The sequence below is a fragment of the Leucopleurus acutus genome, assembly GCF_964270905.1.
Source record: "Leucopleurus acutus genome assembly, contig: HAP1_SCAFFOLD_1074, whole genome shotgun sequence".
In the NCBI taxonomy this organism is placed as follows: Eukaryota; Metazoa; Chordata; class Mammalia; order Artiodactyla; family Delphinidae; genus Leucopleurus; species Leucopleurus acutus.
Genome location: NW_028138445.1, coordinates 8,398 through 21,255, shown reverse-complemented (window position 1 = coordinate 21,255; position 12,858 = coordinate 8,398). Strand labels below are relative to the sequence as shown.

General features: G+C 44.1%; 1 protein-coding gene across 1 annotated transcript; it reads right to left on the bottom strand.

Moving 5' to 3' along the window:
• Positions 1-2,874: 2,874 nt before the first annotated feature.
• Positions 2,875-3,038, bottom strand: LOC309979033 (fibrillin-1-like; the record flags this gene model as incomplete). The annotated part of the gene is made up of 1 exon (XM_082865848.1): positions 2,875-3,038. A coding segment is annotated over one exon (164 nt), but the record flags the coding sequence as incomplete, so codon positions are not given.
• Positions 3,039-12,858: the final 9,820 nt, after the last annotated feature.

The window sequence follows — 12,858 nt, the reverse complement described above, 5'->3', positions numbered from 1 at the left end:
AGGGGTTACAAATCACTTTCACTTCATAAACTGTGCATCAAAATGGTAAACAGGTTTTACTGTAGTCAGAGAGGTTAGTTCTGAAGCTGGTAATATTTTAACTCGCAAAAATAGAAGTTTTAAGCAATAACTGGAAAAATGGAACACACAACTGCTCTTCCTGATGATTTATACAGCACGGTGTGGTTAAAAGACTTACTCATGTGAGACTGTAATAGCAATAAGCAGAGAGAATACATCTCAAATGCTATTCAGATTTAAGATCAAAATTGGCATTTGTTTAAAACTTATGGGTAAACCTTTGATCCAGCAATTCTATTTTCCTTTATTAATTTATATTACATATAAATATTCACATGTACACAAACATGCAAGTAGAAGAATGTTGGTAACAGCAAAAAATTTCATATAATCTAAAGAGCCATCATTAGGGAAATGTTCCAGCCACATTATGGGATTCTATACGCCAAGAGAATGCACGAAGTAGATCCCTATGAGTTGATAGATGGATGCACTGAAGATATATAAAAGTAAGCAAGGTTCGAACAGTATGTATGGTATATTCCATGCATTAAAAAGGATACACACACATATCTATCTGTGTGTGTATATATACATATATATTATATATATATATTTGGATATGTATTATACTATTTCTAGAAAAATACATAAGACAATGGTATCTGAGAGGTATTTCCAATTAAATATTTTTAATTGTATATCCTTTTAAATTTTTATTTTTTACCCCAAGTATATGTATATAATACATATATTATATACATATAACATTTTAGATAACATAAGAACTATAAAAATAAAAACCTTTATATTATAAAGGTTCATTATTACAGCATATTAATATATATTGTTATGCTATAAAGGTTAATTATAATTATTTGTTAAACTTTTCATATGTATGCAAAATCTCATAGATAACATGAGAATTAGGAACACTCATAATTACTGATCTATTAATACCATGTTTGGGGGAAGGCTTTATGAAGAGTTTGCAATAAGGTAACGTCCACGTTAGTGACCAAATACTGTAACACAGAGAAGTGTTTCTTCATAATCTTAAAAAAATGTAAAACCCAGAAGAACTAAGTGCTGGTGTGAGTAAAAGCATGGGACAGCCTGTTAAGCAACAAAGTAAGGCTTAGTTTCTGTTTTCACATTGAGTTAGGGCCTCCCGAGGAAACACGCTGGTTGGTGATAGCACATAGAGACGAGACAAATGTCTGGCTAGGCCTAATGTCTCCCTGCAGACCTTCATCCACAGAATTAAACCCCTACTTCCTCTCTCGCTATGGGAGCAATGCCATCAGGCTTAGCTATTAAGCTAAAATGTATGGCAGAAATATATTTTTTGAAGTTAAAATGCTAGGCTAAATCAGGTCCTTTTGAGAAAGGGTGAAAATCAGTTTCAGTCCATCTACTGCACTGGCCATGGGCCGTGCACACAGGGCAAGACATGTCTGCTGCCTGATCGGTATCAGGCTTAACATGATAAGCGAATTTCCTTTCCAGCACTGTTGGAATCCGTGATTTATTTTCCACAAAGGCCAAGATGGAACTAAGTTAATCATAACTATTTCCTAGGGTCAGAAAATCATGCATATTCCACCACGGCCCAAGTGCTTGGCTCTGAAAACCATGTCGTCCCAGATCTGGAGCAGGACTCAAACACTGGTCCGTTCAGTTTACTGTACTTTTTCCTTCCCATATCTGGGCCATACAAACACAAATTTCACTACATATATATAATAAAAACAGCCCATAACATAGAAGAATACGTGAAATGTCCAGCCACATATCCAAGTGGACACCATCACTTGGTCACTCAGGGTCATATAATCAAACTACACCACTACTCAAAAAAGAGCAGCAATGAGAATCATAAGAACTTGATAGAAACCTCTGTGTATTTACTGTCTAGGCTCATTACAAGATCCTCCAAGGAGACAAAATGGATCATATATAATCCATCCTGCTGCTTCTCCGGAGGCTTGAACTTAAACACTCTCAGAAAGAGATACTTCATTTTCAATTTGAACAATTTTAAGGGAAGTGTACTCCCACCCTTCTTCAATTCAGGGAACTGGCAATCCTTATAGAGTCAACCTGCCTGATTTAAATATTTTCTGCTAAAACATTTTCTGTAATAGGGGCATAAGAAGGTGGTGAAATGCTCAGTTGTATCTGAGTAACACACACGACAGGTTAAAAACACTCCTTCAAGGCCAGCCACAGCAGCATTACTGCCCGGATGAAATAAAGAGCTTCTAACAACCGCAAAACAACTTCTCAGAAACACTTGCCCTGCTCTGCTTCCAGTGTAGACATCTGAAAGGAAAATTCAGTCCCTAATTTTAATAAGCATAACTTAGAGGAGAACCAACCATTAACTATTTGTCTTCTCTGACTGTCTGTCCCTGAAATCCCTTTCTTTCCTTGCTCCCTTACAAACAGAGCATCCACAAAGATGCCCACAAGGCAAGTACTTTCCCGAAACACAACCGGAATTGGTATGAAGAGAAAGGATGGGCTGCTCCTCTTCTCAGTCGCAGCTCCTCCCCTTCTTCCTCAAAGAACCCTTCTTGCCTCCCAAAATCAGCCTCGACAATGGCCCAAGATTCCTTTTAGCCATGACCTCTCCTCTGGGGCAGAAATCCTTAAAGCGTAGAGGCAAGGTGGTTTAGCCACAAACGCGGCGAGAACTGGATAACCCTTGCATCTCTAAGGTGCCCCCAGGAGGTCTTGTCAAGGATCCTTCTACTGTCGAGAATCGACCCTGTCAGTTCCTCTGGATCTTGATACTCGGGAGAAGAGGGAGGGGACACCCACACCAAAGGAGCTGGCCCGTTCCATTACCCTTTAAGCGCGTCGTGTCCTCCACCGCCTCTTCTCTTGGCCCGGCTGGCTCTGGTTTCCTTCACGTTCCCAGCCTCCAAATTGGCGTCCGCCCCATGGCTCGTGTAGGAAGCTAAGAGCACGGTAAATCCCAGGGCGACCTCCAGCAGCCCCCCTCGCCGCATGATGTCAAGCGGCCGCCGGCTCCCGCCGCCTCTCGCCGCGCCCCGGGCTCGGTCCGGGGCCGCCGCTGCGCCCTGGAGCGCGCCGCGCCGCCGGGGTCCCGCTCTCCCGCCGCCCGTCCCCTGGGCCGGGCTCCTCCCGCCTTCTCCAGGCGCTGCTCCCACTTCAGGCGGCCCCTGCCAGCTGCAACAGACAAATCGCCGAAGCGGGGGAGACATTCAGGGCTTCGGGATGCTGAAGCCTCGGGGTCCCCATTCCCGAGCCCAACCCGCGCGCCGCCTGCGCGTGGCGCAGTTACTTTGGGTAAGTGAAGACCGTTTGGTCCACAGCTGGCTGAAAAGCCCAGGCCCCCGGCGGCAGCGGCTCCAGCCAGCCCCTCGGCCTCCCGGGCGCCGCCTGAAAAAAGCGCCGCAAAGTACCCATGTCCCGAGCAGTTCTAAACCCTGGGGCAAGCTCTCTGGGTTTATTTTTTACTAGCACGAATTGCGCGCGATGCGCGCTCTGACACCCCAGCTCCCCAGCCTGTCCTCTACGCCAAGCCGCGGGGCTGGAAGCCCGCCGCGCCGTCCCCGGCCGGCTCCGGGCACTGCCACCGCCCCCCGAGCATCTGACGCCGAGGCCGGCACCGGGAGCCCCGGGCCAGGAAGCTGTCAGGCAGGGGAGGGCCAGCGCCAGCTCTGGACGTTCCGGGACAGCCCCTCACCCCAGTCCCTGTCCCTGCCCTCAGCGCGGCGCAAACGCAAAAGCCTCCGTGGCTGAAGCTCCAGCCCCGGTGGCCGCCCGACCCCAGTCGGGACCCCAGCTGCACCCACTGGAGAAGTGGCGGCTCCGGTTCCCGAGGCGGCGGCAGCTGTTCCTCGGTCCTGGCCGCGGCAGCCCTTGCCCCGCTCTGTCCGCAGCTGTCCCAGCTGTGGCCGCCTGTCCGCCTGCGGCACCCACAGTCTCTGCCGCGGCTCCCGCGGCCCCCTCCTTTCCCCACCTCTTCAAGTATCGTCTGCGCAGCGGTTTCTCGCGAGAGAAATACTTTTTTTAAAAAAAGAAAGGAAAAAGAAAATGACACCCCCTCCTACATCCCCCTCATCACCACCCCACCCCTCGGCCCCATCCATCCTTCCTTTCCACTCCCCTTTGCCAGCCACCGCCTCGGCGCGGGGGCCTCCCTCGCTCGCAGGATTAGCGCAGTGGGAGGAGGCAGAGGTGATCGGGTCCTGCCCGGCCTGGGATTTCGCGTTTTGGGGTGAGGAGTTGAGGGAAGAAGTCGAGTAGCGGTTTCACCCGCAGTGCGGCTGGGAGGTCTAGACCCGAGATTAGCCTCCCCCGCGATCTGGGAAGCCCTGCGGGCGCGGAAGGCTGTGCCACCTGTACCTAGAACGCGCGCTGGAGACGGCGGCTCGGAGTCCCCAGCGGCCCCGGCGAGAGAGGAGACGCGTCCTGGTTGCCCGCGTCTCCCCGGCGCCGCCTCACTGCGTCTCTCGGGCTGGGCACAGAGCGGAGGCCGGAGGCCCGGAGGCCGGGGCAGGGCGCGGCGGGGGCGCAGCGGCGGCCGGGGCTGCTGTGCGAACGGGGGAGGGGGCTCCGCCGCTGCCACCGGCGTCGAGAGCCCGCTCGAGGCGCGGTACTGAGCCTTGGTTCAAGTCACCCAGGCTGAACCCAAGATGCTCCAAGAGTCTGAGTGGGATTCCGACCCAGAGGCCTGTGAATATTGGAACCTGGCGTTTGGGATGGAGGCAGTGAAGGGGCGGTCCTTTTCCCCAGCCCGCAGCTAAGATTGGGCTTCTCCTGGACGACCCTAGACCCTAGACCCTAGACCCTATTTCACCTCCCCAAACATTCATATTCTCCCTCTCCCTCTCCCTCTCCCTCTCCTTCTCCCTCTCCCTCTCTCTCTCTCTCTCTCTCTCTCTCTCTCTCTCTCTCTCTCTCACACACACACACACACACACACACACACACACACACACACACACACACACACACACGCGCGCGCCTGCCTCTCCAGGACAAGCAGGGCACAGTGACTTGGAAGAATATAGTATTTATGGTATCCTTATATAGATAAGGCCCCGTGTTGCCTGCACCCTATAATGGTGTTGGACGGCAGGAAACCACACTCTGGGCCCTAGGCACTGGTACTGGAGACCCCCCAGAAAATCCCCCTGTAGTAGCCACCAGCTGTCAAGCCAGAAATAAGAGCGCAGCGCAAACAGGAATCCTGTTGAAAGGGGTTTTCCTTATTTGTGATTATTTGTGCCCAGACAATAGTGTATAGGGACCTGGGCAAGTTATTTAACTTCTTTCCAGTTGCAAGACAGGAATAGTAATGACCACACAGGGTTGCAATGGTGATGATGAGCCTTCTGAACTGTTATGACACCATGATCTCGAAGATAAAAACAGTGAAACTGTCAAAAATATGAGCCCACTTAAAGTCACAGCCCTATAAGTATGTGGTCTAGTTTGAGTCCTCACCTGCAAAAATTCTCTTACCAGATTCATGAATTGGAGCCTTGATCACACACCCATGGTTGAGTAAAGGCAAGCCTCTGTTCAAGAGGCATTTACTGAACACAAACTGTGTACCAGTTGGTGTGTGGTTGAACCAAGTTACTGGGTGAGCAAGGCAGAAATGTTTCTCCCCTCACATAAGAGTCTACAGGGAAAGGCAGACTTGAGACAAATGATGACTCAAATTTTAAATGCCAAGAAGGAGAAGTCCTGGTTGTTTGCTTGGAGGATATATAATGGAGTACTTGACCTAGGTTGTGGCTGACCAGAGAAGGCTTTCCTGAGGAAGTGTTGTTTAACTTAAATCCAAACACATGACTAGACTTTACTTAGGGCAGTGGTTCTCAACCCAGGCTATACAGTAGAATGACCTGGGAACTCGAACAAAAAATCTGACACCAGGCCTCAATCCCTGGAGGTTCTGATTTAAATAGTCTCGAGTGGAGCCTTGACACAGGCATTTTTAAAAGCGCCCCAGGTAGGGAGACGTAAGGGTGGTGTTCAGACTGGGAAAAGAATCTGGGCAGAGGGACCATGGCTCAGGAGAAGCAGGGCTTTGTTGGAGATCCACAAAGGCCTTGCCCTGCCCACCAGTTTTCTGGAAAGTTCTGCACCCTCTGGGGAATCTGGAAACTGCCTGCTTTCTCTACACTCCAGCAGCATGTGAGACACTCTGTACTCTCTCTTAGAGTCCTCCCTCAGTGACGTGTTGGACAGCAGCAGCTGAACATAGGGCTTTTCTAAGGCTTTTGCCCACGAAGCAAAGAGTGAACACTGGTGCCCTGCAAGTCCCCCCTTCCAACATTTCTGAATATCTCTATTACCTCCTAACCTTACCCTAAACTGCCTTCCAGGGTTTCACCTCTAAAGGAGATTTAGATTAAATGCTTGCTTCAGGCCTTGGCCCTTTTTTTTCTCCTTTTTTCTCCTTGACCCCTTCCTCCAGTAGAGGAGAGACTTTCTAGTTCCTCTTCATATTGGGTGGGAGTCCTAGGCCATATATTCCCCTCTTTAGGCAATAAGTCTCATGGTTTAACTATAGTGTTGGAGCGAGAAGGGGTTGAAAACATAACTACTGAAAGAGATTTCTTTCAAATATGTAAGAAATACACCCATTGTCTAGGCAATCGACATACATTAGAGCAGTGTGCTACCAGTACCAAAATTCAGTAGCAAATAAAGAAAATTATGTATTTGCAATAAGATTTTCTTGATGTCAGATGATTCAGGAGCCACCTCTCTTTAAACTTATCATACTCCTTGCAAAATAAGTCCATGGGGCTAGAAGTCCCTTATTTCTCCTCTTCATTTCAAAAAACTCCACCCATCCTAAGAGAATCTGCTCAAATCCCTCCTTGTTCCTGAGGACTTTTTGCTCATGATCTCTCTCTCTTGTTCAAACTTCATTGTACTTATTACCTGAATCATTGATTTAATCATTTATTAATTGTAATACACAATTGTAGTATGCTTACTATGTGCCAAGCATTATGCTGGGCACTGATAATTGGCATATTTATTATATTGTTGTGCTAAACTCTTTTTTTAATCACTGTACTTATTCTTCCTAGATGGACTATGGATCCTTAAGGCCAAGGTCACATTCCTTATTCAAGGAAATGTGTACAGTGTCCTAAAAACTGTTACAAAACATAACTCGTTTGTTGGCTGTTTTTTTATCAGTTGGAATCTTCTGATATTTTAGCTTCAAGACCATTCTCATCACTTTATATCCCCTGAATAAATACATGTGTCAGCAGGGTTCTCTATCTACAAGCAAGAAAACTAACTCTAGACAATTTAAGCAAAAAAACTGCTTCAAGTATTATCAGGTTAGAAGAGGGCTCATTGACCCTGACGTTGGAATTATATGGGGACTAGTGCAGGCAGGTCTGGGTAGAGGCAGCAGAAACACATGGAGACCTTCTTCAGGGTGATACTATTTGGGTGAATTGATTCCAATCATTTGGTCCTTCTGCCACCCCACTCAGCGTTCAGATTCAAAGGCTAGGGTCCAACTGGCCTAGCTAGCATAAGGAAGCTGCCCCCAGTCCTGGCCAGAGAATGATGGAGCATCCTGATGGATGGTCCCAATAAGAATGCATGTCATGGGAAAGGGGTTACTCTATAAAGAATGACTGAAATACTGTTACCAAAAACCGGGAGCATATATGTTTGTCAGATACACACACACACAAAAATGTCCATGTGTTCCCTATACCATCTCAAGAACTTTTGAAGATATTTATAATTTATTGAGATAAACCATTTCCAAGAGCATAAGAAGCATACTCTAAAATCAGATACTAAGCCATTCACCACAAACTAAAACATTTCTTTATGAAACGAGTTAACTTGACTCTCATGTAGTCCTAATTCCCTCCATTGATCCATTGATGGTGGTAAATAGATCATTTATAATACAACCAGCTATATCATCAAAAACTAGCTTTTGACTGAGTGTTGTAGAATTTTGCAGTTACAAAAGTAGAATGCATATATGACACTACCAAAAACCATACATACGTATAGCAGAAAAACAATATCCTCACATAGATAATCTCATTTAATCCTCACCAGCACTTTATAGGAGGTTGAAAAATAAGGCCAAAGTATTTCTTATCATCTTTCATCAAGAACTGGAGTCTACTTCCCAACGTTTTGAATCTGAGCTTGTGGCTTCCTGTGACCAATAGAAATATGATAGAAGTGACATTGTGTGACTTCCAAGGCTAGGCCTTAAGAGACCTTGCAGCTTCCTCCTTCACCTTCTTAGATGCTGCCCTGAAATGGCCATGGCTTGCAGAAGTTCAGGATGAAAAAGTATGTCCCAGCTACTCTGAGACCCTCACCAAGCCACCAACTAAATGCAGCCACATGTGTGATCCTACCATATCAGCAGAAATATTGCCCAGCGAATTCACAGAATAAATATACAGTATCACTATAGTTTTAAGCCACTTAATTATTAGGATAGTCTGTTACACAGGAATAGATAACTAATACAAACTTCTAAGGGAAAATATTTCTGTCTCAGTTTTATAGATTTATAAACTCACATTTGGAAACACTGAGAAACTTGTTTAAATTCATAGGACTAGAACTGGAGTCAGGGCTGGATTCAAAACCATGCTTTTGACAACAAGTTAAAAGTACTTTTCATTTCATCACCTCATCCATCTGCCATAAAATCTCACTCAAGATCTTGGTTTGCAGTACACTGGAGCCATTCCCTGTATCCATAACACTTCCCTGGTGTCTTCTGGGAAGCTAAGGTTTCACCCCTGGAGCTTCATTGCAATCCGAACCTACATTGCATCCTATTTGAGAGCTCCATTTATTCTATGCTGCAGTCACTAAGATCTCCCAGGAAACAAAGGGATCATAAAAGCTGCTGTAGTCAACTTCTCTGCCTCTCTGCTTCAGTTTCTAGCCCCTCTCACATCCCCAACACATAGAAGAATTCCTTGTGAATAACAGAAGCTCAAAGAATATTTGTTGAATGAACAGATAAATGCATTAACTTCCTTTCAAGATGGTGATATGACGGCAACTTTAAAACCTCACCCCAGTCTTTCTTATCACTCTGTGTGTTAAGGAAAGACCTAAACCTCTCCAGCCATAGACAGAGCCCTAGTGTGTTACATTGCCTGGTAGTGCTTCTGTGTCCATCACTCCCTCTTGGGATGTGATATGAATGAAAGGGACTTGGCTTTGAAAAAGAACTAAAGGTAGAATTAAGTTGCCTTCTCCTATCTATGAAACAAAAACTATAATCACGGACATAGAGAATAGACTGGCGGTTGCCAAGGGGAAGGGGGGTGGGAGAGGGATGGATTGGGAGTTTGAGATTAGCAGATGCAAACTGGCATATATAGAATGGATAAACAAGGTCCCACTGTATAACACAGGGAACTATATTCAATATCCTGTGAAACCATAAAGGAAAAGAATATGGTGAGACCTTCAAGATGGCAGAGGTGTAAGACATGAAGATCACCTTTTTCCCCACAAATACATCAGAAATACATCTACATGTGGAACAACTCCTACAGAACACCTACTGAACACTGGCAGAAGACCTCAGACTTTCCAAAAGGGAACAGACGCCCTCAGGAGACGTACATGAAGAGGCAGGGCCAAATCCAAAGCTGAACCCCAGGAGCTGTGCGAACAAAGAAGAGAGGGGAATCTCTCCCAGCAGCCTCAGGAGCAGTGGATTAAATCCCCACAACCAACTTGACGTACCCTGCATCTCTGGAATACCTGGATAGACAATGAATTATCCCAAAATTGAGGCGGTGGACTTTGGGAGCAACTGTAGACTTGGGGTTTGCTTTCTGCATCTAATTTGTTTCTGTTTTTTGTTTATCTTAGTTTAATATTTAGAGGTTATTATCATTGATAGATTTGTTTATTGACTTCGTAGCTCTGTTCCTTTTCTTTTTTTAATATATATATATTTTTTCCTTTTTCTCTTTTTGTGAGTGTGTATCTGTATGTGTCTTTGCATGATTTTGTCTGTATAGCTTTGCTTTTACCATTTCTCCTAGGGTTCTGCCTGTCCGTTTTGTTTTGTTTTGTTTTTTTGCTTTTTTAGTATATATTTTAGCACTTCTTATCATTGGTGGGTTTGTTTGTTGGTTTGGTTGCTCTCTACTTTCTTCAAATTACTATTTGATTTTTTTTATTTTTAATATTTTTTTATTTTAATAACAATATTTAATTTTTATTATTTTTCTTTTTTTCTCCCTTTTCTTCTGAGCTGCGTGGCTGACAGGGTTTTCATGATCCGGCCAGTGTCAGGCCTGTGCCTCTGAGGTGGGAGAGCTGAGTTCAGGACATTGGTCCACCAGAGACCTAGCGGCTCCATGTAATATCACACAGTGAAAGCGCTCCCAGAGATCTCCATCTCAACGCTAAGACCCAGCTCCACTCAACGAGCAGCAAGCTACAGTTCTGGACACCCTATGCCAAAAGAGTAGCAAGACAGAAACAAAACCCCACCCACTAGCAGAGAGGCTGCCTAAAATCATAGTAAGGTCACAGACACCCAAAAAACACACCACCAGACACGGTCTGGCCCACGAGAAAGACAAGATCCAGCCTCATCCACCAGAAGACAGGCAGCAGTCCCCTCCACCAGGAAGTTTACACAACGCAGTGAACCAACCTTAGCCACTGGGGGCAGACTTCAAAAAACAATGGGAACTACGAACCTGCAGCCTGCAAAAAGAAGACGCTAAGCACAGTAAGTGAAGGAAATGGAGAAGACAGAGAAACACACAGCAGATGAAAGAGCAAGGTAAAAACCCACCAGACCAAACAAATGAGGAGGAAATAGGCAGTCTACCTGAAAAACAATTCAGAGTAATGATAGTAAAGATCATCCAAAATCTTGGAAATAGAATGGAGAAAACACAAGAAACATTTAACAAGGACCTAGAAGAACTGAAGAGCAAAAAAACAATGATGAACAGCACAATAAATGAAATTAAAAATTCTCTAGAATTTTTAGAAGGAATCAATAGCAGAATAACTGAGGCAAAAGAACGGAGAAGTGAACTGGAAGATAAAATAGTGGAAATAATTACCACAGAGCAGACTAAATAAAAAAGAATGAAAAGAATTGAGGGCAGTCTCAGAGAGCTCGGGGACAACATTAAGTGCACCAATATTCGAATTATAGGGCTCCCAGAAGAATAAGAGAAAAAGAAACGGACTGAGAAAATATTTGAAGAGATTATAGTTGAAAATTTCCCTAATATGGGAAAGGAAATAGTCAATCAAGTCCAGGAAGTGGAGAGAGTCCCATACAGGATAAAACCAAGGAGAAACACACCAAGACACATGTTAATCAAACTATCAAAAATTAAATACAGAGAAAAAAATATTAAGAGCAGAAAGGGAAAAACAACAAATAACATACAAGGGAATCCCCATAAGGTTAACAACCGATCTTTCAGCAGAAACTCTGCAAGCCAGAAGGGAGTGGCAGGATATATTTAAAGTGATGAAAGGGAAAAACCTACAACCAAGATTACTCTACCCAGCAAGGATCTCATTCACATTCGACAGAGAAATTAAAACCATTACAGACAAGCAAAAGCTAAGAGAATTCAGCACCACCAAACCAGCTTTACAACAAATGCTAAAGGAACTTCTCTAGGCAGGAGACACAAGAGAAGGAAAAGATCTATAATAACAAACCCAAAACAATTAAGAAAATGGTAATAGGAACATACATATCAATAACTACCTTAAATGTAAATGGATTAAATGTTCCAACCAAGACTTAGGCTGGCTGAATGGATACAAAAACAAGACCCATATATATGCTGTCTACAACAGACCCACTTCAGACCTAGGGACACATACAGACTGAAAGTGAGGGGATGGAAAAGATATTCCATGGAAATGGAAATGAAAAGAAAGCTGGAGTAGCAATTCTCATATCAGACAAAATAGCCTTTAAAATAAAGACCATTACAAGAGACAAAGAAGGACACTGCATAATGATCAAGGGATCAATCCAAGAAGAAGGCATATAAACTGTAAACATTTATGCATCCAACATAGGAGCACCTCAATACATAAGGCAAATGCTAACAGCCATAAAACGGGAAATCAACAGTAACCCAATCATAGTAGGGGACTTGAACGGCCCACTTTCACCAATGGACAGATCATCCAAAATGAAAATACATAAGTAAACAAAAGCTTTAAGTGATACATTAAACAAGATGGACTTAATTGATATTTATAGGACATTCCATCCAAAACAACAGAATACACTTTCTTCTCAAGTACTCATGGAACATTCTTCAGTGTAGATCATATCTTGGGTCATAAATCAAGGCTTGGTAAATTTAAGAAAATTGAAATTGCGTCAAGTATCTTTTCCGACCACAAAGCTATGAGATTAGGTATCAATTACAGGAAAAAATCCATAAAAAATACAGACACGTAGAGGTTAAACAATACACTACTAAATAACCAAGAGATCACTTAAGGAATCAAAAAGGAAAAAAATACCTAGAAACAAATAACAATGAAAACACAACAACCCAAAACCGATGTGATGCAGCAAAAGCAGTTCTAAGAGGGAAGTTTATAGCAATACAATCCTACCTCAAGAAACAAGAAACATCTCAAATAAACAGCATAGGATTACACCGAAAGCAGTTAGAGAAACAAAAACAAAAAAACCTCAAAGTTAGTAGAAGGAAAGAAATCAGAAAGATCAGATTAGAAATAAATGAAAAAGAAAAGTGGGAAACAATTGCAAAGATCAATAAAACTAAAAGCTGGTTCTTT